This window comes from Sminthopsis crassicaudata, chromosome 4 (genome assembly GCF_048593235.1).
Source record: "Sminthopsis crassicaudata isolate SCR6 chromosome 4, ASM4859323v1, whole genome shotgun sequence".
In the NCBI taxonomy this organism is placed as follows: domain Eukaryota; kingdom Metazoa; phylum Chordata; class Mammalia; order Dasyuromorphia; family Dasyuridae; genus Sminthopsis; species Sminthopsis crassicaudata.
This window is the reverse complement of record NC_133620.1, coordinates 311,382,193-311,408,258: the sequence shown is the minus strand read 5'-3', so window position 1 is coordinate 311,408,258 and position 26,066 is coordinate 311,382,193. Positions and strand designations below refer to the sequence as shown.

The 26,066-nt window shown below is 37.0% G+C and overlaps 2 protein-coding genes across 3 annotated transcripts in view; both read right to left on the bottom strand.

Annotated features, from left to right (window-relative positions):
• The window catches only part of GAS7 (growth arrest specific 7), a 270,755-nt gene extending 249,839 nt beyond the window's left edge, over positions 1-20,916 (bottom strand). Inside the window, exon 1 of one of the 2 annotated variants that reach the window (XM_074312075.1) lies at positions 20,183-20,916. In XM_074312075.1, coding sequence (XP_074168176.1) covers positions 20,183-20,365 — 183 coding nt within the window. In that variant the 5' untranslated portion in view covers positions 20,366-20,916. The remainder of the gene's footprint in view (positions 1-20,182) is intronic. The other variant, XM_074312074.1, reaches the window with a different exon arrangement.
• LOC141540774 (myosin-13-like) overlaps positions 20,488-26,066 on the bottom strand; it is a 130,107-nt gene continuing 124,528 nt past the window's right edge. The window contains 2 exon segments of the mRNA XM_074264742.1: positions 20,488-20,811; positions 22,792-22,890. Coding sequence (XP_074120843.1) covers positions 20,488-20,811; positions 22,792-22,890 — 423 coding nt within the window.

Here is a 26,066-nt window from a genome sequence, read left to right as displayed (position 1 = left end):
TAACACAGAAGCCCCTGAAGCTCCTCCTTTCCCCCGCCCCCCAGGCTGGTTTTTTCTCCCTTTGTTTGAGGGAGTCCAGATTTGAGGAAATCTAACCCAGCCAAAACCCAGAAACAGAAGAATGCAAGTCAATAATAATAAATTCTTAATTTAAGTTTCCCTAGAGAATTGCTATATAGGCAAATATCCTCCAGTAAGACAATTAAAAATCATCATCACCTTTAAAAGAAGTACTTACCTGCTAATTAAGAGGTTGTGGGAAATAGCAGGGAACAAACACCTGCAACATTTAGCTATAACTCTATTTGTTATTTAAAGTCTCAAGTCACAATTATAGTCTAAGGCTATATTCCTATGATAGTGTTTTCACTCAGTTAATTCAACACAGTGAGATTGGGAGAAAGCCCACCAGACATTTCAACCCTAAAAACCTCTCCATCCCAAGTAAGATCTACATGGCTCCTGCACTATAGCTGTGTATTAAGTTTTTCCTGTCTTCAGTTGTTTCTTCAATTAGACTGCAAACTCCTGGAAAACAGAAATCTTGCTTAACTCTTCTTTATAACATATAGTGCCTAGCACAATTCTTTGAACATAACAAGGACCTTGTGATCTTCTTTTACACATGCTAAGATCCAGGGAGCTAAATGACTGGTCCAAGATGATAGAAAATACAGCAGAACTGGGATTTGAAACCAGTTCTTTTGACCCTAAATCTAGGCTTCTTTGTATTATACCATATTACCCATATTAACTTGTTGACTGATTAAGATGAAACTTGCATCCCAAAATTTTCAATTTTCTTGAATTGTATTGAAATCTTGCTGGGGCAAGCATTTGTATCACATAGAAGGAAGAACTTTTCTTTTTAACCTTGTTTTTCCATTACTTTTCTGATAGCCTCTGGATAAGAAGGCTCTACTTGTCTCCCTTGAGATTAGAGTGACTCTGAGTTGAAAGACTCTTCTAGAACCATCTCTCATAGAATGATAACCCTTTAGGGGTAATGCCTTAAAGAACTAAACCAGAGTGGTATGACAATATCAGAATTTTTAATTTAAAAGCTATGAAGGACTTTAGAGATCATCTAATTCAACCCTCCTATTTTCTATCATGAATCTTTAAAAGGTCAAGTGAGAGGTCAAGTTCCAAAGTCATAATAACAGAGTCAGAGTTTGAATCTTGTCTTCTATAATACCTTGATTGTAGAAACTATATTTTCCATTTCTCTGGTATCTACCAACTGGCTTAATATATGATAGCTTTCCCATAGAAGGAGGCTGAAACTACCTTAGAATAAATCAATGCTCCAATTTTCCACTTACTAATAAGTCTGGTAACTTTAAAAATATTTGGAAAGTCTGGGTATAATGCCAGATAGGGGCTATATACTATTTTATCAGTGTATATCCTACTAATGGATAGTTAGGGTGCTATGATCTCTTTAAGAAAACATTTTTTTACTGGACATCTACTGAAAGACAGACGTACCCTGAATCCCTTGTCCCTTATCCCTTATTCCCGTATCAGGAATCCCTTTTTTCCTTTGACAAGGTTAACTCTTTGATAAGAAATTAATTTTCAGGACTGGTCACGGGTCTTTGACTTCTAACACTACATAAATGATTAATTGCTACACTGAGTTACACCTTGGGACTTGTTCTTGAAAAGGCAAAAGAGGTAAAAAGAACCAAAACTAAAGAAAGATGAGAAGATAAACATTACATAGAAACTTAGACTTGACTCTCTGGAAGGTTATGTGACCCCCATTAAAGAAAATATTATCCCAAGAATTGCAGCAAACATAAGCAGATAATGGATCATTAAGGAATTAGAGAGCCAAGCTAGAATCAACAATAACAGAGAAGCAATAGTGGATTTCTTGAACCAAACAGAAGAATTCTTATACAAATTAGGAGCACAAGACAAGGAGCAGCAAGAAAAAAGAGACATAACTTGGAGGAACAAAGTCAAAAGTTGCCCTTCACTGATAATGTGTATTAAGTGAACTATGTGGTTTTAGGAATAGGGATCAACTTTAGCAATCTGAATGCTTTCCTCCAATATGGAGGTATCAATACTAGGGCAGGACTAAAAGTTCAGAATACTTCACAGACCTTTGAAGGAAATGGAAGTCAACAGAAGAATACCTTAACTCTCCAGAAACATTTAGTGTTTTCCTCTTTTGAGCAATTTCAATAAATTTAGAAGTTCACTTAGATACTTGGGAAATAGTTTCTATCTCTCCCCCCACCAAAAAAAAAAAAAAACCAAAAACTGCTAATAGCCTTGAAAATGTTTGTATTCCATGTGGAATGTATGCGATTGCCTGTCGTCGGGAGGGGGGGAGGGAGTGGAGGGAGATGGGGATGGTTTGGAAAAATGAATACAAGAGATAGTGTTATAAAAGAAGACTGCTCATGCATATATACTGTGAAAAAAATTCTAAATAATAAAAAAAAGGAGAAAACAAAACAAAACAATAAATCAAGCCCTTGTTCATACCAAAAAAAATGTTTGTGTTCCTCTTTTAGATTAAATAATACTTGTCCTATATTCAATTTACTTTTCGTTTGGGAGTTTGCATGGCAGCTGAGGGCTCTTTCCCCGTGTGCTTGTAAACATAAATATATTCCAAAATTTAAATGTTCCTAAAAGAACCAAGTATGAAAACTTGAGAAAGTGAAAGGAGACAGAGAAATAGATGGAGACACATATGTGAGAAATCCCTAAAATTTCATCCAGCACCTCAGAAACCTAAAATTCCAGTTTGGGGCTATGAGTTATAATTATTAACCAAGTGGTATGGGGATATATTCCATATTAATTCCTGACCTAACTAAAATTTTTGTAGAGGATCTACTTTAGTTACAGAGCTCAAGGCAGGTAAAGATAGGACTCATCTCAGAAATACCTACAAACAAAACAAATCCTGACCAAATTGGATTGGTGAGAAATAAATAAAACAAAAACAGCTATTGACAATTGGGGGGGAGGAGGGGAAAACATGATGATGTCACCATTTAAGGTAATAATAAAATAAGGAAGGAATCTGGAAACTGTGCCCAGGAAACAATACCTACCTAAATTTCAATCTCTCTTTGATATCTATATGAACCCATGCAATAGTATAGTACCCTAAAGAAAATGAAAGCCAGGTCCAGTTTCTTCCTTCAGGATGATAGAGCTGAAGTGAATCTCAGAAGCCAGGTAACTTTATAGAAAGAGAACTGTAATAAATAATAATAAATAGAAGTAAAATTTAAACAGAAGCCATCTGACTCTTGAACCAGTATACATTCCACTCTGCCAAGATATTTCCACCTGAAAATCAAACCACAAGACAATCAAAGTCAGAACCTCCTACTGATAAGCACTCTGCTCTAAACAATACTGAGCAAAGTCAGTCTGCTCTGGAAACTGCAGAGGAAGCTTAGATATCAACAACTGGTCTCTAGTATCACTTTTAGTTAGGAACTCTAAAGGCTGCAGCAAAAGGTTAGATTCTGGACACCAAAGCAAAAAACTATATACCAATAAAATTCTTTCCAAAGCCTCCAGGCCACACCTATGCATCCAGGGGTTTATTTTACTAGCTTACTTCCAACTCTTTCCACCATCCAATATATAAGCATCAAAATAATCTCTTCCTTATTACTTACTTACAAAAGGACTTTCTCCCTTAGAGTACCTTCTGGTTACAGAATGAGACAATTAAAAGTAAATAGCTAGCCTAGAAATAGTGAGCAACTCATTTTGTTGGAGTAGCCAATAAAATGGAGATGGGAGAGTAGGGGGCAAGAATTGTCCTAAATAGATAGCAATCCTATTCTAAGCATGACAGAACCATTAAATGTGTTTAGGGAAAGAAATTTGAGGCCAACTAGTTTTTTAAAGTTTTTTGGTCTCATGGAATCCCTTGATAGTTTTCAAAATGTTTTAAAATTCATTTTAAAGGGAACCAATTACACTGAAATACAATTATCAAATAAAAATTTAAAAATTCATGTATCTGAGGTTAGGAACTTCTAATCCAATACCCTTGGAAAATGGCCACTATGAAACAGCATGGTCTTGTGCAAGGTTAGCTAGTTACACTGAGATTTCCCCTATCAGGTCACCCTTCCAAAGCTCTGGATATTGGGTAGGAAGGTGAAGGAGCTGCAATAACAGGTCAGAAATTGCCCAGAAAGAGAGTAATGTGATGAATAAGACCCTAGCAAAGAAGACTCCAGGTTCTCCATAACTAAGCAGATCAGAGGGAGGATGACTGGCAGGATTATCTTGTCCTTAAATGGACCCCTTTGTTATCCTTAAGTAGACAAAATTATCATGACCACATCCAATCAGAAGGTGAAAATATAGATAGGAATCCCTGAAGTTATTATTTTTCTCTTATAAAAGAACCTACTGGTTCCCCATTTCTTTGTTAACTCCTTTAGAAATTTAGCCCACTACTTCCCAATCCCTCTATTTTTGTCTGCCTGCATTTTTTATTTCCTTCACAGGTTAATTGTACAATATTTCAAAGTTTGATTCTTTTTGTACAGCAAAATAATTGTTTGGACATGTATACATATATTGTATTTAACTTATGTTTTAACATCTTTAACATGTATTGGTCAACCTGCCATCTGGGGGAGAGAATGAGGGAGAAGGAAGGGAAAAATTGGGACAAAGGCTTTTGCAATTGTCAATGCTGAAAAATTACCCATGCATATATCTTGTAAATAAAAAGCTATAATAAAAAAAAGAAAGAAATTTAGCCCACTTACTAAATGTCACAATAGTGAGTTCCTAATAAAATCTTTGCTTCTTGATTTGGAGATGGTCTAACTCTAAGCTTTATTTATTTATTTATTTGTTTGTTTGTTTGTTTGTTTGTTTATTAGCATTTTTTGACAGTACATATGCATGGTTAATTTTTTACAACATTATCCCTTGCACTTCTTTCTGTGCCAAATTTTCCCCTCCTTCCCTCCACTCCTTCCCCTAAATGGCAGGCATTCTCATACATATTAAATATGTTATAGTATATCCTAGATACAATATATGTGTGCAGAATCTATTTTTTTTTCTTCTTTTTTTTTGTATAAGGAGAATTGGATTCAGAAGGTAAAAATAACCTGGGAAGAAAAACAAAAATACAAACAGTTTACACTCCTTTCCCAGTGTTCTTTCTCTGGGTGTAGCTGATTCTGTCCATCATTGATCAAGTGGAATTGGATTAGCTCTTCTCTATGTTGAAGATATCCACTTCCATCAGCATACATCCTCATACAGTATCATTATTGAAGTGTATAATGATCTCCTGGTTCTGCTCATTTCACTCAGCATCAGTTCATGAAGTCTCTCCAAGCCTCTTGTATTCATCCTGCTGGTCATTTCTTACAGAACAATAATATTCCATAACATTCATATACTACAATTTACCCAACCATTCTCCAGTTGATGGATATCCATTCATTTCTAGCCACTACAAAAAAGGCTGCCACAAACATTTTGGCACATACAGGTCCCTTCTCTAGTATTTCCTTGGGATATAAGCCCAGTAGTACCACTGCTGGATCAAAGGGTATGCACAGTTTGATAACTTTTTGGGCATAGTTCCAGATTGCTCTCCAGAATGGTTGGATTCTTTCACAACTCCATCAACAATGCATCAGTGTCCCAGTTTTCCCACATCTCCTCCAACATTCATCATTATTTTTTCCTGTCATCTTAGCCAATCTGACAGTTGTGTAATGATATCTCAGAGTTGTCTTAATTTGCATTTCTCTGATCAATAGTGATTTGGAACACTCTTTCATATGAGTGGAAATAGTTTCAATTTCATCCTCTGAGAATTATCTGTTCATATCCTTTGACCATTTATCAATTGGAGAATGGCTTGATTTCTTATAAATTAGAGTCAGTTCTCTATATATTTTGGAGATGAGAACCTTTAATTGTAAAAATGTTTTCCCAGTTTGTTATTTCCCTTCTAATCTTGTTTGCATTAGTATTATTTGTACAGAAACTTTTTAATTTGATGTAATCAAAACTTTTTATTTTGTGATCAATAATCATCTCTAGTTCTCCTTTGGTCACAAATTCCTTCTTTATCCACAAGTCTGAGAGGTAAACTATCCTATGTTCCTCTAATCTATTTATGATCTCATTCTTTATGCCTAAATCATGTACCCATTTTGATCTTACCTTGGTATATGGTGTTAAATGTGGGTCCTAATTTCTGCCATACTAATTTCCAGTTTTCCCAGCAGTTTTTGTCAAATAATGAATTCTTATCCCCAAAATTGGGATCTTTGGGTTTGTCAAATATTAGATTATTATAGTTATTCACTATTTTGTCCTGTGAACCTAACCTATTCCACTGACCAACGAGTCTATTTCTTAGCCAATACCAAATGGTTTTGGTGACTGCTACTTTATAATATAGTTTTAGATCAAGTACAGGTAGGCTGTCTTCATTTGATTTTTTTTTTCATTAATTCCCTTGAAATTCTCGACTTTTTGTTCTTCCATATGAATTTTGTTGTTATTTTTTCTAGGTCATTAAAATAGTTTCTTGGGAGTCTGATTGGTATAGCACTAAATAAATAGATTAGTTTGGGGAGTATTGTCATCTTTATTATATTTACTCGTCCTATCCAAGAGCACTTAATATTTTTCCAATTATTTAAATCTGACTTTATTTTTGTGGCAAGTGTTTTATAATGGTCTAAGCTTACAAATTCTTTTCAGACAGCTTGCAACACCAAAACCTGAATATATTTTTTGGGTCTAACTTCTACACCCCATCAAAAGAATATACACAGGGTTCAATTGGCTGGATAGGCTCACAGGAAGTGAAAGGATTTTCTGATCTAGTCCACACTTTCATTGTCAAATGAAGAAACTGAGCTCCCAGGAGGTTAATGATCAAATATGTTATTTCCCTTATTCTCCTTGAGGTAAAGGACTATTTCATTTTTGTCTTTGCATCAAGTACTTAAATGCCTTGCTAGTTCATTGGGGGTAAATGAATGAGTAAATGATGAGTTTATATTTCTATAACTCATAATGATTAGATATACTAATACTCTTATTTCTCATGAAGGAATGAAAAACATCTACTAAAAATTATGTTCCAAACAGTGTTCTAAGTCGGAAGAAAGCCAGGAGGGGGAAAAGGGAAGGGAGAATTCACAGAAACTTTATAGAAATCCAGGTGGGATTTGAACAAGGGTTAAAAGGGTTACTGGGAATTGTTTGCTCCATGCCCTCTGGTCACTGGACACTTATCAGATAATTTTTCTTTTTATAACGATGTCTTATTTTCCCAAGTACACTGTAGCCTCCTTAAGAAGAGCCATGTTAATGACAAATGTTGGAGGGGATGTGGGAAAATTGAGACACTAATACCCTTTGATCCAGCAGTGTCTCTACTGAATCCGTAGCCCAAAGAAATCATAAAAAAAGGAAAAGGACTCAAATTTGCAAAATTGTTTGTAGCAACCCTTTTTGTAATGGCAAGGAACTGAAAACTGAATGGATGCCTATCAGCTGGGGAATAAGCTGGGGATAAATAAGTTGTGGTATATGAATATTATTGTTCTATAAGAAATTATCATCAGGATGATTTCAGAAAAGCCTGCAGAGACTTACATGAATTGATACTAAGTGAAGTGAGTAAAACCAAAAGAATACTTTAAACAGCAACAACAAGATTATGGGATGATTAACTGTGATGGATGAGGCTCTTTTCAACAACGGTGATTCAAGCCAATTCTAATAGATGGAGAGAGCCATTTACATTCTGAAAGAAGGTTGGGGGTAATAAATGTGGATCACAACATAGTGTTTTTTATCTTTTTTAGTTGTTGATTGCTTGATTTTTATTTTCTTTCTCCTTTTTGATCTGATTTTTCTTGTGCAACAGGGTAATTATGGAAATATGTATAGAAGAAAAAAAAAAGACATCTTTGCTTTATACATCTTTGTATTGCCCACAAGTTGTGCCCAGCATTGTGCCTTATAGGGGTTCAATTAATCCTTTTTGCTTAAAAAAGTATTTCAGGGGTAGCTAGGTGACACAGTGAATAGAGCACCAGTCCAGAAGTCAGGAGGACCTGAGTTCAATTCTGGCCTCAGACACTTTCTAGCTATGTGACCCTGGGCAAGTCATTTAACTCCAATTGTCTCAGCAAAAAAAAACAAACAAACAAACAAACAAAAAAAAACCAAGCAAACATTTTTCATTAAGCTAGGTCAATTCTATCAACATCATCTTCTAGAAACACTGTATAAGGAAGCAACTCTGGGAAGCAACAATAAAGTTAACAACAAACATTTTAAAAATGTCAATATAATACTAATAGGAAGTATGGGATCAAGAAATAACTCAAAGTTCATTTATCTAGTATTTGGGGGAAGCACAATATGCTCCCCAAACTGTGCTAAGATACTGAGAGTTTAAATTTAAACCCTGACCCTTCCCCTGTCATTACCAGTAAATGATTACACTTTATAATTACTCTAAATTGCAAAAAACAGCTTTTAACAGCCACTTTAAAGGTGATTTTTGTAAAAATCCAGGATGTACAAATCTAACACAATCTACAAACAAATTTATTAAGTGGCTATTATTTGTCAGGCACTGTGCTAAGTAATAGGATATACTTACAAAAAATGAAATAATTTCTACTCATAAAGAGTTTATGATCTAATGGAGGAGGGGAAAAGAGACAAGTACACAGAATATAGGAAATATAGTTATATTCAATGAGGCTGAAAACATAATGGGGAAAGGTAGTTTAGGGCTTTAAAAGTTAAACAGGGTTTACTCTATACTTAGAGGCAATAAGAAACCACTGGAGCTGGATAAGGGTTAGACCTGTGCTTAAGGAAAAATCACATTGGCACCAGTGTATGGGTCTGATTGAAATAAGGAGATATTAAGTAGTGAAAGCAATTAGAGAGGTGCAATTATCTGGGTGAGAGATGATAAAGATCTGAACTACATGGTAGTAGCTATGTGAATAGAGCAAAGGGGAGGTGTTGCAAAGATAGAAATGACAAGAAATTGGATGTATACAATGAGGGAGAGTGAAGAAAGCACAATGCTAAAATTTTGAACCTGAGATATTGAAAGGTGGTACATTTGAGAAAATAAGGCAAGCAGAGGACTTAGAGGAGAAAAGAATTAGTTTAGTTTGGTTGGGCTGAATTTGAGATTTCTGTGTCATCCACTTTGAAATTTCCAAAAGGCAGTTTGTGATTTGAAATCAAAGCTCAGAAGACTGTGATTGGAGCTGGATATAGCGATCAGAGAGTCATCTGCCTAAAGATGAAACTTAAAACTTAAACTCATTAGAATCTGATGATGTTACCAAAAGAGACAGAATAGAGGGAGAAGATAGCAGCATCCACAGTTAGAGAAAGTGGATGACAAAATTGCAAAGGAGGCTACTAAGGATGAGTAAACAGATGGGAAGTAAACTAGGAGGATTATTATTACCAAAACCTGAAGAGGAGAGGGTGATCAGCAGTATCAAATGAAGCAGACAGTAGAAACTTTAGGATTTAGGATTGATTACAGGATTTGACAATTCTGATGTAGTATATACAATAGACTCACTCTTCTAAACCCAATAACATTGGCAGGTTACATCCCCTGAAGGTGTTCACCCTTTACTAGATAATTCCTTTCAGGATTTTAGGGGAACCTGAGGAATTAAGACAGTTGGTTTCTAGTACTGTAGTTCATGAAACCTTCTTTATTAGTGGAGATCATTTAATCAACCAGACAATTAACTTTTAAGAAAAAGTATAAACCAAAGTGATATATAGTAAGAAAAGTGGTCATGAAAAATATCCACACAAAAGACATGATATTCTACAAGTATACAAATATTATTGTTACTATTGTTTAGTCATGTCCAATTCTATGTGGTTCTGTTGGGGTTTTCAAGGTAGAGATACTGAAGTGATTTTCCATTTCCTTTTCTAGCTCATTTGACAGATGAAGAAACTGAAACAAATAGGGGTTAAGTGACTTGCCTAGGGTTACAAAATTAGTAAGTATTTGAGGTTGGATTTAAACTCAGGTCTCCCTGACTCCAGACTCAGTATCCTATCCATTGTACCACTTAGCTATTCTATGTAGATATAGAGTCCATGAAAAATGGGCTCAGAGATATCAGATGGCAAAGGAATAACTCACAGTTCCTAGAAATATATTTATTGGAATCCTTCACATGTTTCTCTTAAGTGTGGTAAAACTTTCCATCATTCTCTTTATAGAATCTAAACTCTGCCCTTTCTCAGCATTATCTAGATTGTTTTCAACTTCTGAAGCTAATATTGCTTGCACTCATTACAATTACTGAAATGCATCTAAAAAGCAGATAAAAATCCAAATCCTCCCACTTTCCAAAGTACACAAGGTTATCGTATGGTCAAGGGAATGAGACAAGGAGACAGAGGCTTCCTTCTTCCTCTCCCAAGCAATTGTCTCTCAAGGACTTGGCTGGAACAGCTCTTTCTCTCCACTTAAATGTTGGGCTCTCAAAGTTTCTCAAAAAACAAACAAACAAACAAAAAGATTAATTTTTTTCTCCCTCCCAACTACACACACACATTTTAAAAAGAAAAAGAAAATCCTTGTAATAGATATGCATAGTCATGACTTTCTATATTATGCCCAATATACAGGGCATGATAAGGCATATATTAGTTTAATGCCCTTAATTGACTGATTCAACAGATCTGTTCTCATCAGATAAAGTACCAAGGGTAGAGAATTTTATTCTTTCCTCTCAATGGGAGGGAGGTGATTAACTGAATCATCCTTTCTCCCAACCCTTATAAAGAAGATCAAAGACAATTTTTGAAAGAACAGTTTTAATGAATGACAAGATAAGAAACCAGAGTAAGAGGAGAGAAAATGGAAGCATAGAATATGCAGCAACAGCTAAAAGAAATTAAAGGATCTAAAAGATTTGTAAGTAATTCTCTTGGGAGGCTATACTTATTCCAATAATTCATTCATTCATGTTTAATGAATTCAATATCTATGTGCCAAGCACAAGAGTCTATACTGGGATATAAAGACAAAAAAATGACATATATCCTGCCCTCAAGGATACTTCTTTTTATTGGGAGAAAACAAGAAGTATCTAGAAAAATATAAATACAGTTATCCCTCCTACATTGCTGGGATTAGGGACCTTCTCCATCTTGAAAATTTGCCTAGAATTTTTTGTCTCTCTCTTTGTACTAGAGAAGTCTTATAAGTTCATGGATTTCCTCCTCTTTTTTCTTGATATTATACAATACTATACACATATTTTATGCATTTCTGAATTTCTGAACTTTTTTATTGCCTTTATGTGTTGTCTGTGACTTCTGCAAACTCTCTAATTTCTTATGCCAATCCATGACATATTGAAACCCAAATGTGGAAGGAATAACTGTAAATACATACAAAGTTGTGGTGAGGAGGAAGGAGGGCATCAGCAGCTAGGGAAATCACTATAAGCTTTGTAAAAGAGCTAAGACTTGAAGGATACTAGGGATTCTACAAGGCAGAAATGAGAAGAGAAAAATTCCATAAATAGAGACATTCACAGAAAGGCAGAGAGATAGAAGATGGAATGCTTAGTTTGAGCATATCTCTTCCCTGCTCAAGGAACACACAAGGAACAATAAGCAGACTGATTTGTTTGGAATGTACAATGTGTAAAAGAGTAATGCACATTAAGTCTGAAAACGTAGTCAGTCTAAAGCCAAGTTGTGTAGACTTTAAATGCCAAGCAGATGAATGTGTATTTGACTCTAGGGTTGAGAAGGAACCACTAAAGCTTTTCGAGGAGCAAAGTGACATGGTCGGACATTTGCTTTAGGAAGACTGATTTGATGGCATTAGGAATGATGGAGTAGAGAAAGGGAGAGGTAGGTTGGGTAGAGGGAAGAGACTGGGACACCAGTTACAAAACTTCCAGTATGAGATTAACAGGAGCCTAGACTAAGTTGGCATCTTTGGGAGAGAAAAAATGGAAACAATTGTTATGAAGATAGAATTGACAATTCTTGGCAAATAACAAACTATGAGGGATAAAGGGGAAATGGAGAATTAAAAGTGACTCAGAGGGCTATCTAGGGTGACATGTTAGGTGAAAAGAAGGTGGAGATACCCTTCACAGAAATAGGGAAGTTAAGAAAAGAGCATGGTTTTAGAGGAAAGATGAGTTCTGTTTGGACATGTTGCATTTGAGATGCTGATTAGACATCTGCTAGAGATTTTCGATAGGTTTCAGGACTACAGTAGGTAATAGATAAGAGATAGATCAATAAATAAATAGGTATAGATACATACATGCACATATACATATTTCCAGGAGTTGTCTGCACAAAGATATCTGATGGGAGCTGTTGAGAATTGCTCTCACCAAGAAACAGAAGAAACTCCAGGATACAGCCCTAGGCTGTTCACACATAGATGGGTAGCAGATGATTATCTAGCAAATGAATCTGATGAGTGACCAGTCAGGTAAGAGAATCAATCAGAGAGAAGGAAGGTCACCAAAACTTAAGGAGAAAATGTTTTCAAGAAGAGAGTGGATAACAATGTTAAATGTTTTCAAAATAATGAGAACTGAGAAAAGGAAATCAGATTTGGCAATTAAAAGAGCTTTGGTAACCTTGGAGAAAGCAGTTTCAAGTTGGGTGTTGGTTGGGAAGGCAGTTTACAAAGGGTTCCAAAATGAGTAGGAGTTTAGAAAGTAGAGGCAATGAGTGTAGATGTTTTTTCTAGGAGTCTGATAGTGAAAGGGACTCTAAAAGGGTGGCACAAATCTGGGCTTGTTTGTGAGCATCACAGAAGGAGATAAAGATTGATTAGCAATAAGAAAAAGATTAAATAAATAAAAGGCCAAACTCCCAGAAGATGAGATGATCAAAAAATGAGAGCTGAAATGAACCATAGGGACCATCTAATACAACATGATTTTATAGGTGTTGTAAATTAAAGTGAGAAAGTTTAATGAGTTGCTCAAGGTTATTCTTAAATACAGTGCCAAGATCTGAATGCAGGTAAGTGGACTAGCATTGACAAGAACAGTCATTCCCTTCCTGCTATCAAAACAAAGCAGGAAAGAAAGAAGTTTACTGAGGGATCTTTGGTATGTTCAGTGAAATATGGAGCAAGGTATTCTGCTGAGAGAGAGAAGAGAAGCTTGAGAAGACTGTTTTGAACATATGCCATGCAAAAAAAATACTGGTGTGAAACAATGAGGACCCATTAAGATGAAAAAGTTGAACTATACAGTCAAAATTTTTAAGGGAGAAAAGTTAAGACCAAAGCAAGATGTTCTGGGAAACGTGGGTAGAACACCAGGCAGATTCAGCAAGGGGAGAGGAGTTTAGGTACAAAAGCACAAAGAGAAATGGAAAGGAGATAGGCGTTTATGTCATGATGGAAGAATTTCAGTTATGGATAGTGGAGGCAGAACAATTGAAAATGATAATAAAATCAAGGGTATGTCTGGCCCTGTTGAAATTGGAATGAGGGTCCTAAGAATTGAAGTTGGTGATCTGGGAAGTGACAATTTAAGGAAATAACTTGTAAAGTAAAATCCTTGATTATAAGGGCAGGAGTTGGAGTAAAGAAGACTGTGAACAATGTACTGAACTAGCAAAGAAAGAACAGAATCTTCACTGCATAAGAAATAGTCACCAGGATCTGTAAAGGATCTGAACAGTAAACTTCAAAGGAAGATTGCTGAATGATAGTGGTAGAGAAAAGGCCTAGAAGGCAATTAAGTGATACATTAAATAGAATATTAGACCTGGATTCAGCAAGATTTGAGTTCAAATTCAGCTTCACCATACTTAAGACTTCATGACTGACCAAACCACTTAATCTGTCTATCTTAGGGTTGTTTTGGGATAGTAATCTGTAAAGCACTCTGTAAATTTTAAAGCATTATATAAGTGCTGCTGTTGATGGACCAGGGAGAAATAAGATGCATGCCCATTCCTCTTCCTAGCTCAGGGTGTCATAAAGGGATGAGTACATTCAATGCTGGAAAAGGGGTCTGAGGATACAGTGTATTCTGGACAAGGTGAAAATGAGAGAGGGACTCAGATCTCCTTGATTTCAAGAAGGAAAAGGTCTACTATGAGTGGTGGTTTGATGAGGTAGTTGGGTGTTGTAGTGAATAGAGCATCATCTCTGGAGTCAGGAACAGTTCAAATTTGACCTCAGGCATTTACTAGCTATATGACCCTGAGCAAGTCACTTAACTCAGATTGCCTCAAATGAAATGCAGTTTGAGAATGGGCCTTCCATAGGGGACAAAGAAGGGGGGAAATGGACAAGGAGATAGGTAGAAGTAAGGAATGGTAGCACAGGAAGTAAACTTCTCCCTATTCATCAGGCGAATCACAGGAATTCAAAGTAATGGCCCACCCTTCTAAGGAGCAAAGGTAATGATAATGATGATGTGATAGATAATGGCATCAAAAGCAAGAATCTAAAAGTGGGCCTGATTGTAGAGCTGAGGTTATAGTAGATTTATTTATAATCCAATTATCAGTCAAGGCAGTTCTGCTGCCATTGGCACTCTTCAAAAATCTTTTGGGAGGTTAAATAAAACAATTAAGTCTCATCAATTTATATTGTTTTTTACCAAAAAGTTGTTAGCTGTTTTTGAACAAAAGCCATTTATTATTAGATTAGTCACCTTACTGTAAAATGACCGACATTATCTGATTTGGATACAAATGACTTTTGGCTATAAATACATATATATATATATATATATATACACATACAATTTGCTCTCAAAGGATAGAAAGTTACTTTTCTGGGCTTCAGGTTCTTCATCAGTCAAATGAGAGGGACTTTGATTAGAAAACCTACAAACAAGTTCTGACCAATCTTCTAAATCTTCAATCCTGTGATCGTTAGAGGTATACCTCACACCACCAAAAATATGCCACAGATTGTGAGACAATCAGAGAATTTAGAAAAAGAAGAAATAGCAGTGATTTATTCTCACTGCTTCATTTTACATAGATGGCCCAGAGAAAAGTGATTTGCTCAAGATCACAAGTTAGTAACAGAACCAATACAATCTGTTTACTAATTTCAATGTTCTTCCTATTGTACCCCTGCAATGCTTCTGCATATTCCTTTGATAGATCAAATATGGATAATTTTATCCTATGATATATCCTTTTTACAAATCTTAGCACTTTTACCCTTTGGGATAATCTCCAAAGCTGACGATTGAAAGAATTCATCACCTGGTTACCAACGTTTCTGGTGATGAAGCCCTTTCAAAAACCACATATAGTTAGGAGTGTGCTGGTTAATGTTCTAAAAAAAAAAAAAGTATGTGCAATACGCTTTAACTCTAGATAACAAAATAATAAAGCAAGCCCCAGTTGGTAGCATTTATTGATTTCTGAGATGTAAATGCTCATTGAAAATTTAACAATTCCTCTTGAAAGCCAATATGAGTTGGCTTTAATACACTCCTGATATAATCCTTCACCATAACCAAAATTGAAGCTTTTCTTGTATGTCTTATGCTGCTGTTCTTAGTTTGTTTCATATTACTTGTCCTGGTGCCAAAATGGCTCACTGCAACTGTGGCTATCACATAATATGTAGCCATTGATTTGACTTGACAGACTGAACCACAGCAAAATTTAGGGCCCCAAAAAACCAACTTCTGATGTCACATTAATTACTCCACCAAAAAGTTCTGCTAATTCAACCAGGGATATTTACAGTGGTAAATAGTCGGGATCTGTTTTGAGAAAGAATATGTTCCTGAATACTATTTCAATTCTATTGATGTAAAGCAAAATCCTGACTCTGCATGTAGATTCATCTATTCAGAAACTGCCAAATAAGCAGATAAAGGAAGGAAGATGTGAAAAGGGTCTGACTGTCAGATGAACCTATAGACTACTTTATGAGAAGCTTCTAAGGATCCCCAAAATATTTCATTCAACACACGAAATGCCTAATTCAGCTCTTGCTAAAATCAGTAGTTGAACTGGCTAGGTAGAATTATTTTACAAGCTGTGAAAAGGGGCTTTTCTGAATTTTTTAGTTGGAAAAGCAAAAAATTTTAGTTCTACCACTGCTAGGAATTAGGAAGGAAGCATCTGGGTTTTCCTGATGCAGTAGAAGTATTCTAGACATGGAGTCAGATGATCTGGGATGAACTTTGTTATTGAACACTAATTAGGTCACCTCTGAGTTTCACTTAGATAAGCAATGACTTACCAGAAATAACATCTACAAAATGGAAATTATTTTTTCCTCTGTCCACATTGTATACATTTTATGAATGAAGAAAAATATCTGAAATCATTGTGAAAAGTGATAAATATAAATTAACTTTATTAAAAACTTGAAGAAAAACTAAACTATTTCCTAGTTAAATACAGAGAAGGGTACTTAATATGGTTGGATTCAGTGAAACAGGATGCAAGAAAAACAGCTTGGGGCTTTTAGACAAATGTGGGGTGGAAAGTATATGTTCCTTTCATGTAGTAACATTCCATTTTCTCTGCAAAAATCAAGGATTCTTCACACTTGTTGCTAAGCTAAGGGCTTTTCTTCAGAGAATATGGAAAATAAGCATGAAAGTGATGATTGCTGCTTTAATATCCACTAGAGTAGGCAGCTGGGAAACTGACACAAAAGACAGGCCAGTTTGGCTTGTAGGAATCAGAGATAAGATGGCAGGCTGATCTTGTTCCTGAAAGCTAGAATTTTCTTTTTTTCTTTTTCTTTTTTTTTTCCCCCTGAGGCTGGGGTAAGTGACTTGCCCAGGGTCACACAGCTAGGAAGTATAAGTGTCTGAGATTAGATTTGAACTCGGATCCTCCTGAATTCAGGGCTGGTGCTCTATCCACTGCACCACCTAGCTGCCCCCAGCTAGAATTTTCAATAGGCATCAAAAACTCAAAACAGAATGAGTTATCTGAGTATTGAGGAGGAAGAAAACAATATACATATTGGAGTATTCAATGATAACATCTACATAGTTATAATCATTACAAAGAGCCCTTTCTTTGAACATGTTTGGACAGAGGTGTATGCTGTATGTTTTCTATTAAAGAGATACACAATATATCACACTAATTTAGAGTTCAACTAAATGTGGAATATAGTGAATGCTTCATCCATTCACTCAACAATTTTTTTTTATTAAAACATCTACACTACATGCATGACAGCAAAGTAGATACAAACATTAGAAGATATATAAGAATTGCAAACATTAATAAGGTTTGGCACTTGCCCATTAGGAGCTTAGACTCTAATAGGGAAGATAAGATATATACACAGAGTGTGGGTAAGTGTACAGAAAAGTAATAAAGCACATATTAAGACTAAGCGTTTAGAGTGGTTCTGGGGGTTAAGTAATCCTTTGTAATGATTCAGCCCAGATTTGTCTTGAGAAAATTGCATAGGTAGTCTTACTATATGACACCAATGTCATATTATAGCAATGTGGATTGCTTTTGTATGAAAAAAAAAAGTTTGGGAAATATAGTATAGTATAGTGTAGTAAAAAAGGAATATTAGTTTTTAGACCAGTTGGTCTCTCCAGATTGGACCTGGTAAGGTAATAATAAACATCAATTTCTAACAAGACAGCAACTACTCCAGTATGCAAATGAGCTGTTGTCCTCAGATTAGTAATAACATTCAGAAAAAAAAGCAAAACAAACAAACAAACAAACAAAAAAAAAACTGGACTAATGCTTCACCATAGTGACAGTGAGCAAATTCACTAGTTTCATGCTTTCTCAAAACAAAGTTCAGGCTTGACTAAAGAAAGTCTCATCAGAAGTTTAATCAAGTCAGTCTTTTGCCAACCAAATTTCAATATGAATATTTTCCTGAAAGGTACAGGCTCCAGAGGAGTTCCCTGAAACCAAGGGCCCCTATTAAGGTTTTTCAGAAATAGGAAGACTTGGCACTTGTTTTCATAATATATGAGAGATACATCATCACCTTGTGCTATAATCTAAACCTCAGAGAAGGAAACTATGAGGATGAGGATACCTCAGATTCTATAATTTCTTTGTAAGTTACATGATTTCTGCATTACAATAAATAAAACAATATACTATACTCAAGGGATGCCATTTGAACTGATCTAACTAAATGTGCATCATAATGAGATCATTCACTCATTCAGCAAACATCAGCATAAGAACAATGGAAGATACAGTAACATGATGCATACATGTCAAAATGCATGCAATTGCCTTCAAAATATAGTATAAATGTATTTCTAAAAAGGGACCCTATTAACAGTTTATGCAGTCCTTTGCCCCCATAGGCCAATAGAATTACCAAAACTTTGTTCAAAATAATTCTCAATATTATTGTGGAACTGTACTGAATCAGTAGACATTCTATTTTCTCAATGTTTTTGTATGACCTTTGACAGGCAATGGAAATTCTGCAATATTAAGGGGTATCTGCAACAAAAAGGGTATCAGAGGTAAATTTGGACACATTATTAAGTTAGTTAAGGCTCAGTAAAGTTAACTATTAATTAGTTAAGTGAGTTAGTAAGGTTCAGTAAGGTTAACTAATCTCTTCATGTGTATTACATAAGTAATAATGACAATGGCTTAATTCCTGGTCCTTTGATTCCAATCTAGTGTTTGCATCCCATTGATTTATTAATTGATAATGATGATAAAGATCCCCCATTTGAGTCAAGTATCAGACAAAAGTTAACGATGTTAATGATGATGGTAGCTGACTTGCATAGCCTTAAGTTTGGCAAAACATTTTACATACATTACCTCCTTGGATCATGTACCCCATTTAAAAAATCTTAAAAGAATTTCAAGTTCACGGCCTTTCTGGGATATTTTTCAGATCAGAATGATCTGATGAAAGTCATCAAAATATGTTGCAGGACAAGATGACGGAATTTAGATTAAGAAATCCTAAATTGATTCCTGCTTCTTTTTGTTAACATTTGTGTGTCCTTCTGCAAATAAGTTCAGCTCTCTAGGCCTCAGTTTCCTGCTTTATAAATTGAATGTTGGACTGGGCATTTTAGAATGTCTTCCTATTTTAAATTTTTAATGGTTTGATAGGAGTCTGATATAATCATGGCCATAAATCAGTGATTAATTTGGATTGGATCCCTAAATATCACCTAAACAACAAACAGGAGAACTCTATTTAGCTGGAGTTATCATTGGTCATTAGTGTCAAAGGTATCCTGGTGTCCATTTAGCACCCCAAGAGCAAGTCATTTCCCTTCTCTGAGCCTAGGCTGGTTCCTTCTTTGGATATGGGTTGGAAGGAAGGGTCGGGGGCCAGGACCGGCTAGTTGTGATGAGTATTCCTCAGATGATGCCTACTGGATGAGCTCCAGATGGGAAGCTATTGCTGCTATTTGTGACTCTCCAGCACCAAACAAGTTTGCAATTCACCACCTGGCCTACAACACCAAGTTAGAGTCACTGGAAATTTTGAGGCCCATTCCTTGTTCCTTGGCAGACTATGTACTCCTCTCCACTGTGTGGTTTGGTCCGTCCCACACCTCCCAGAAGGTCCTACCGCAAATTTCCAAAAGTCTGTTCCTCAGAAAGGTTCTGAGGAAGGATACTCAAACTGAACTCAAGGAAGCTGGAGAGGTCCCGAATTCTAAGTTTTCAGTTAATTCAATGAGGTTAGCCTCTCAAAGCAGGAAGGAGTGAGAGAACGAAACAAGTGAGAAAAGAGGAAGAATGGAACTGTATGTGTAGAAGAGAAGGCAGGGGAGCAAAGAAGAGTCTTGAAGCCTTGCACACCATTCCCTAGACGCCGAAAAGCGCTGCAGGGACTTTGGAGAGGAATGGGCTACATTCCGTTCCGTGGCCCCACTTAGCTCCAGTTTCCTACCCCCTACTCCCTTAATGCAGAGCTCTAAGTTGGTCAGGCAGGAACTGACCAAGGAAGATACTGCGCTTGAACACACCCCCAGCAGTGCCTCTCCTGGCTACTGGCATATCCTTACACTGGCACTCAGTGGTGGCGTGGTTGGTGCTCTGCCATCCTCGAAGCTGGCGTTGGATTAGAGTGAAAATAGGGGAATGGTTCCCTGTCCCGCTAGATAGGGCCCTTACACCCCACCCGCGCTTAGCCCCGCAACCTTACCTCTAGCAACTGCACATAGCTCGCGGGGAACCAGCCACGGAGTCCGTCCTCTTTCTGCCCTTCCCACCAGCCCCCGTCCGGCACTTGAAGCACCGTGAGCACTTCTCCGGCGTCGAAGCGCAACCCCTGGCGGTGCCGCTCCCCAGTGAAGGGGTACAGTGTCTGGCAACGAGAGCCGGACATGGCCCTGCTGCCTGGGGCTCACAGTGCAGCCTGCATCGCTCCCCAGCACGGGTAGTGAGCAGCAGGGCAGGGCAGCCGAGCTAAATCTCTAGGCGAGGGGCTTTATTTGGAGTCTCTAGCAGTCACGGGCTCTGAGAACGCCAGGGTCCCAAGCTCCACAGGTTCCCTCTGTCTCCCGGTCCCGGCTGCAGATGCTGTCCGTTTCGGGCTCGGTCCCTAGCTGGGCGTTGGGTCTGCCTTCGAGGACCGGGAAGGGAAGGAAGGGAAGAACAAGAGGTGGAGAAGAGATGTGGACTCCGGCTTGGAGCTGGAGCTGGAGTTGGGTGGCTGCGCTCGATGACGCCCCCGGGCTGGGCTGCCTCTGAGCTCACAGCTTCGAGCTCCCGGCTTCGATCGAGAAGGGGCGGGGCCGAACAGTAGGAGCTGGAGCTGCTTCGGGGCTCGGGCTCTTAAAGAACTTCCCAAGGACCTGGAACCCGGGCTGGAGCGCACCGCGGACTTAGCCGGGGCTTCCCTACCACGCGGAAATACGCAGCTCTCCCGAGAGGTGTGTCCCAAACTGCTCTGGAGAGCTGGGACTGTTCTTGAGGCCTTGCGGAGGATCATCAGTCTGAGCAGGGATAGAGAGAGGAGGGGGAACTGAGCATACCCAAAGAGCGGGCACATAAATTAGGCGGTTGTCTAGGGGCGGTGAATCTGAGATGTGTTTGGCTAAATAATGATGACAGTAGGGCATTGTCCCATTTCGGGGAATCACTTGGCTCCAGTTGGAAGTTCTCTCCTCTCCACTTAATTTTTTTAAGGGCCTGATACTTGTTTCTAAGAGCTCATTAATGAAAAATCCCCACATACTCGAAGTGGAATGAACTCTTGAATGGAAGGGATAGGCATACACATTATATGTTCCAAGGCTGTGGAAAGCTATCATCTGGTGTAAAGGACTGCCGGAGGAAAGGAGAAAGGGGTTTGGAAGGGGAGAGGGGGGAGATGCTGGATTTGGAATTCGAGGTGGACTAAAATCACATCTTGCCACTTTTGTGAGTCAATGAAAGTCACTTAATTTCTCTAGACTCAGTTTCCTTATTTGTAAAATGAGAGGGCTGGACTAAATCACTTCTAAGGTCTAACAGTTCACTGATCCCAAGATTTAGCATAATACAAAAAAGCAGATCATAAATCTAAAGCCTGGAACAACAAGTAGACAGGTTAAGAAATTTACCCAGAGTGCTACTGGAAGTAAATAAAAGAGGTAGGATTTCATCCTAAATCCTTCCACTCTAGAGTCATTGTTTGTTCCACTATGGGAGAATCAGGAAAGAGTAAAATTGAAGAACTAAAGAAGATGCAGATGGATAATTGGGGTAATAATGAGAAGCCAGGTCTTTTATCTGCCCTCATGAGTAGTTGTATGGCATTAAACTATTCCCTCTCCTTTCTGGACTCAGTTTACCTTTCTTTGAAAAGAGGGGATTGGAATGTAAATGGAAAAAGCAATATAAAAGAAACTAAACGTTATGTAATTGTAATGAATAAATTTGACCAGAGAGAATGGGATGGGGTGAGGTATCTCCGTCTCTTCTTTTCAGTTATGGGAGATAGGAGAGAACCATAAATTTAGAATATTGTATATACTATCAAACTCTATAGTTGTGTTAGTTTGCTGAAGTACTTATTTTTCTTTCTTTTTTCTTCTTATTTTAAGAGTGTGACCCCTCCTTTTATATTCACAAAATTTAAAACCTTAATGGGCAAAAACCCAAGAAAAGAAAATGTAAAATTGAATGTAAAATTAAGATCTTTTCAAACATTAGAAGTCTGAGGCTTGAATAACTCTACATAAAAGAGTCTCTGAGGAATTGGACCGGAGAAGTTTCCACTAGGCTAAGGGCTGTTGAGTAAATTAGTATTCTAGCTGAATGGCTATTGCCTCTGACAAATTGAGACTAGGAAAAGGCCAAGGTCTTCCACTCCAATGGAGCCATCACCAACCATTTTGACCTATGTCTTGCCACTGGATTCCAATGAATCTGGAAGAGAATGAAGATGAACACTGCACAGCTCTGCCTCACTTAAATCCAATTTACTTGCAAGTCAAAACATCAACTTGCTGATGTCATTGATCCCTCTTCTAGCATGAAAGATTAATAGCAGCAATTCTAGTTTTTAAAAGTACCATAACATTTCAACTGAGAATGGTACTGTATAACCTACTGAGGTTGCTTATTGATGATCAAGCCCAAGGATCTAGCAAATCAATGCATCCAGCTAAGCCCTGAGAAAAATCCAGTCTCACTCTATACAGTCACAAATAGTATCCAAACCTAGAGAGGAGTAAGGTCAGCAGCTGAATGATCTCCTCAAATCATCTTAGCAGTGCATTGACTTGGTTCAACCAAGGCATCACATATTAAGAAGTGCAGACCCACTAGTCCAGTAAAGATTTCTTGCTCTTCAAGGAACCAACCCAATTGCTCATTAATCAATGGGTCATTGATATCATGCTCCACAATGAACATAACAACCTTCTGAAAAAAAAAAAAAAAGAAAGGAAATCAGAAATTTGCAGATGCAGAAATGTAAGTTGTCTTGGCCATATAATATTCCCTACACATATTACAATTTTTCTCCTTTAAACTAGCATCCATTCTTTCCCATACAGACTGTATTTAATTGTGAGATACAAAAACCCCAGGTTTTGGGGAAGAATTGCTTTAAACCATAGTTCTTACAAACCACTTGAATAAATGTTTTCATTAAAGTACTGTGTACTTTAATAGTGTATAGTGTATAGTGACTGTTTAGGCAATTGGAGTTTAGTGATTTGCTTAGGGACACACAGCTAGTAAGTGTCTGAGGCAAAACCTGAACTCAGATCCTCTGGACTTCACGACTGGTACTCCATCTATGGCACTATTTAACTGTCGCTCTGGCTATTTGTTAGTTAAAGCATACTATTATGGGAAAGGAGGATAGAGTTACTCTTAGAACTCTAGCAGTAACATCTGTTCCTTTGAGGACCCAACTTAGTTGGAGGAGTGAGCTTACAGTCAGTCACAAGGTTGACTCCCTGAGTAGGTTCTTGGGGAGCAGATTATTGTGAAGTAGTGGTTATATAAAAACAAATGGCATTAATAAAAATTAAAAAATAGAAATGAGGGAATTGAACTAGATGATTTCTAAAGTGCTTTGCATCTACCAAATGTTTTGATTGTATAAAATAGAAGAAAGAAAGCAAAAAGAGTGAACCATTAATGTGAACTGCAGTGTAAGTCACTTTGCAAGGGTGATCTTATTTGAAGCACACCTAAAGTGCTATTTCACTTCAACTAGGTTGGGATATAAATTGAGATGGAAAAACAGTTTGAAGGGTCCTTTTAAAGGGCAGGAACTTTGGAGAAATATACTTATGGCTCAGGATAATTGATTTAAACAAGGTGTTAACTCAGTTAAATTGATAAGAAAATGGTTATTTAGTTTAGCATGTGAATTCTCTAGTTCAGTATAGTTGATTTAATCTTACAACAAATAACCTTAGTTATATAACCTCCCTAGTGATATAATGATTGGTTTATACCCAGTATACTGTAATGATGTAATTGTAATAGAGCATATAAACTGGGACAAACTCAGACAGAGACAGACTCAGAGAAGACAGAGGACTTCAGACTTAGAGAGACATTCTATCTTCATCAGCCTTGTGAGGGATGGCTTTGCAAGGTCTCCTGCCTCACTTTCTCTTCCAGAGCCATTTGGAACTAGTGGCCAGATATAGACCAGGACAATTGGAGAATTCCAATTTAGCAGAATTCCTTTTTCCCTATGGGTCTTTGTGACCTAGCATTACCATCCTGGAGCAGCACCTATATGAGCAATTGCATTTTAACCCAAGACCTTCATTACTCAACTGGCCTGAGTTAGATTCCATTCAGATCAATGATATAATATTTTAGTCTAAAATTAGTTTCTGCTAAAATATTTTTGAGTTTTCCCTATAGGTGCTAAAAGAAATAATAATTTATGTTCTTGTATTTGACACACACTGGACTACTTTATTATTATTTCTGTTTCTTATTTATTAAGGCTTGTCTCCTGATCCATTTTTCCATTTCCCCTTCCCGATCATATATTAAAGTCTGATAATTTCATGATTCTTTAATTTGTTTTTCCCTCATGATTTCCCTGGAGATTCTAGATCTTTTGTTCTTCTAAAATTATTTTTAAATCACTTGGTGTAGTTTTATTAAGTATCTCTTCAGTAATGTGTCTATTAATCAACCAACAGGCATTTATTAAACTTTTACTATGTGTTAGAGATGTGCTAAATCCTGTATATAGAAAGAAAGAGCAAAACAATTTATGTCCTGAGGAGATTACATTCTAATTGTGAGGTGATATGTACATTACAATGTACATACAAGATATAGTCAGAATAAGTGGAAGGTAACCTAAGAGGCAAAAGCATTAGCAACTTTAGATCAGAAAATATGAGGAAAGAATGAGATTTGAGCCATCTTGAAAAAAGCCAGGGGAACCAAAAAGTAGAGGTGAGGGCATAAATCATTATAGCCTGACACTTTGGAGTGTCATCTTTTAAGACTAGCAGATAAGCTAGTTTATCTGTATTTAGGGGGCCTGGAGGACAATAAAATATAAGAAGCTTGAAAATATAGTAGAGTCTCCTGGGCTTATATCCCAAAGAGATCTTAAAGAAGGAAAAGGGACCTGTATGTGCAAGAATGTTTGTGGCAGCCCTCTTTGTGGTGGCCAGAAACTGGAAACTGAGGGGATGCCCATCGATTGAAGAGTGGCTGAATAAATTGTGGTATATGAATGTTATGGAATATTACTGTTCTGTAAGAAATGACCAACAGGATAATTTCAGAAAGGCCTGGAGAGACTTACATGAACTGATGCTGAGTGAAATGAACAGAACCAGGAGATCATTATATATTTCAACAACAATACTATATGATGATCAATTCTGATGGACGTGGCCCTCTTCAACAATGAGATGAACCAAATCAGTTCCAATAGAGCAGTAATGAATTGAACCAACTACACCCAGCGAAAGAACTCTGGGAAATGACTATGAACCACTATATAGAATTCCCAATACCCCTATTTTTGTCCACCTGCATTTTTGATTTCCTTCACAGGCTAATTGACACTGTTTCAAAGTCAGATTCTTTTTGTACAGCAAAATAAATGTTTGGACATGTATACATATATTGTATTTAATTTATACTTTAACATATGTAACATGTATTTGGTCAACCTGCCATCTAATGGAGGAGGGTGAGGGGAAGGAGGGGAAAAATTGGAACAAAAGGCTTGGCAATTTTCAATGCTGTAAAATTACCCATGTATATATCTTGTAAATAAAAAGCTATAAAGAAAAGAAAGAAAAATAGTAGAGTCATGTTATGAAGAGCTTCTAATGTCAGAGGACTAGCTTATCCTGGAGGTAATAGGGAGCCACTATAACTCAGTAGAAGAGATAAGGTAGAGGAGTTCAAATGGTTATAACTAAGCTTCAAAAAAATCACTTACTCAGCTGAGTAAAAAAATGAATTGATTGGAGTGAGGAGATAAATTAGAAAGCTATTGTAATATTCTAGTAAGGAATTATGACTTTAGTGTGATGACTATGTTGTCAGAGAAGAGAATGTATCACATGTGAATGGTGCTATAAATGTAGAAG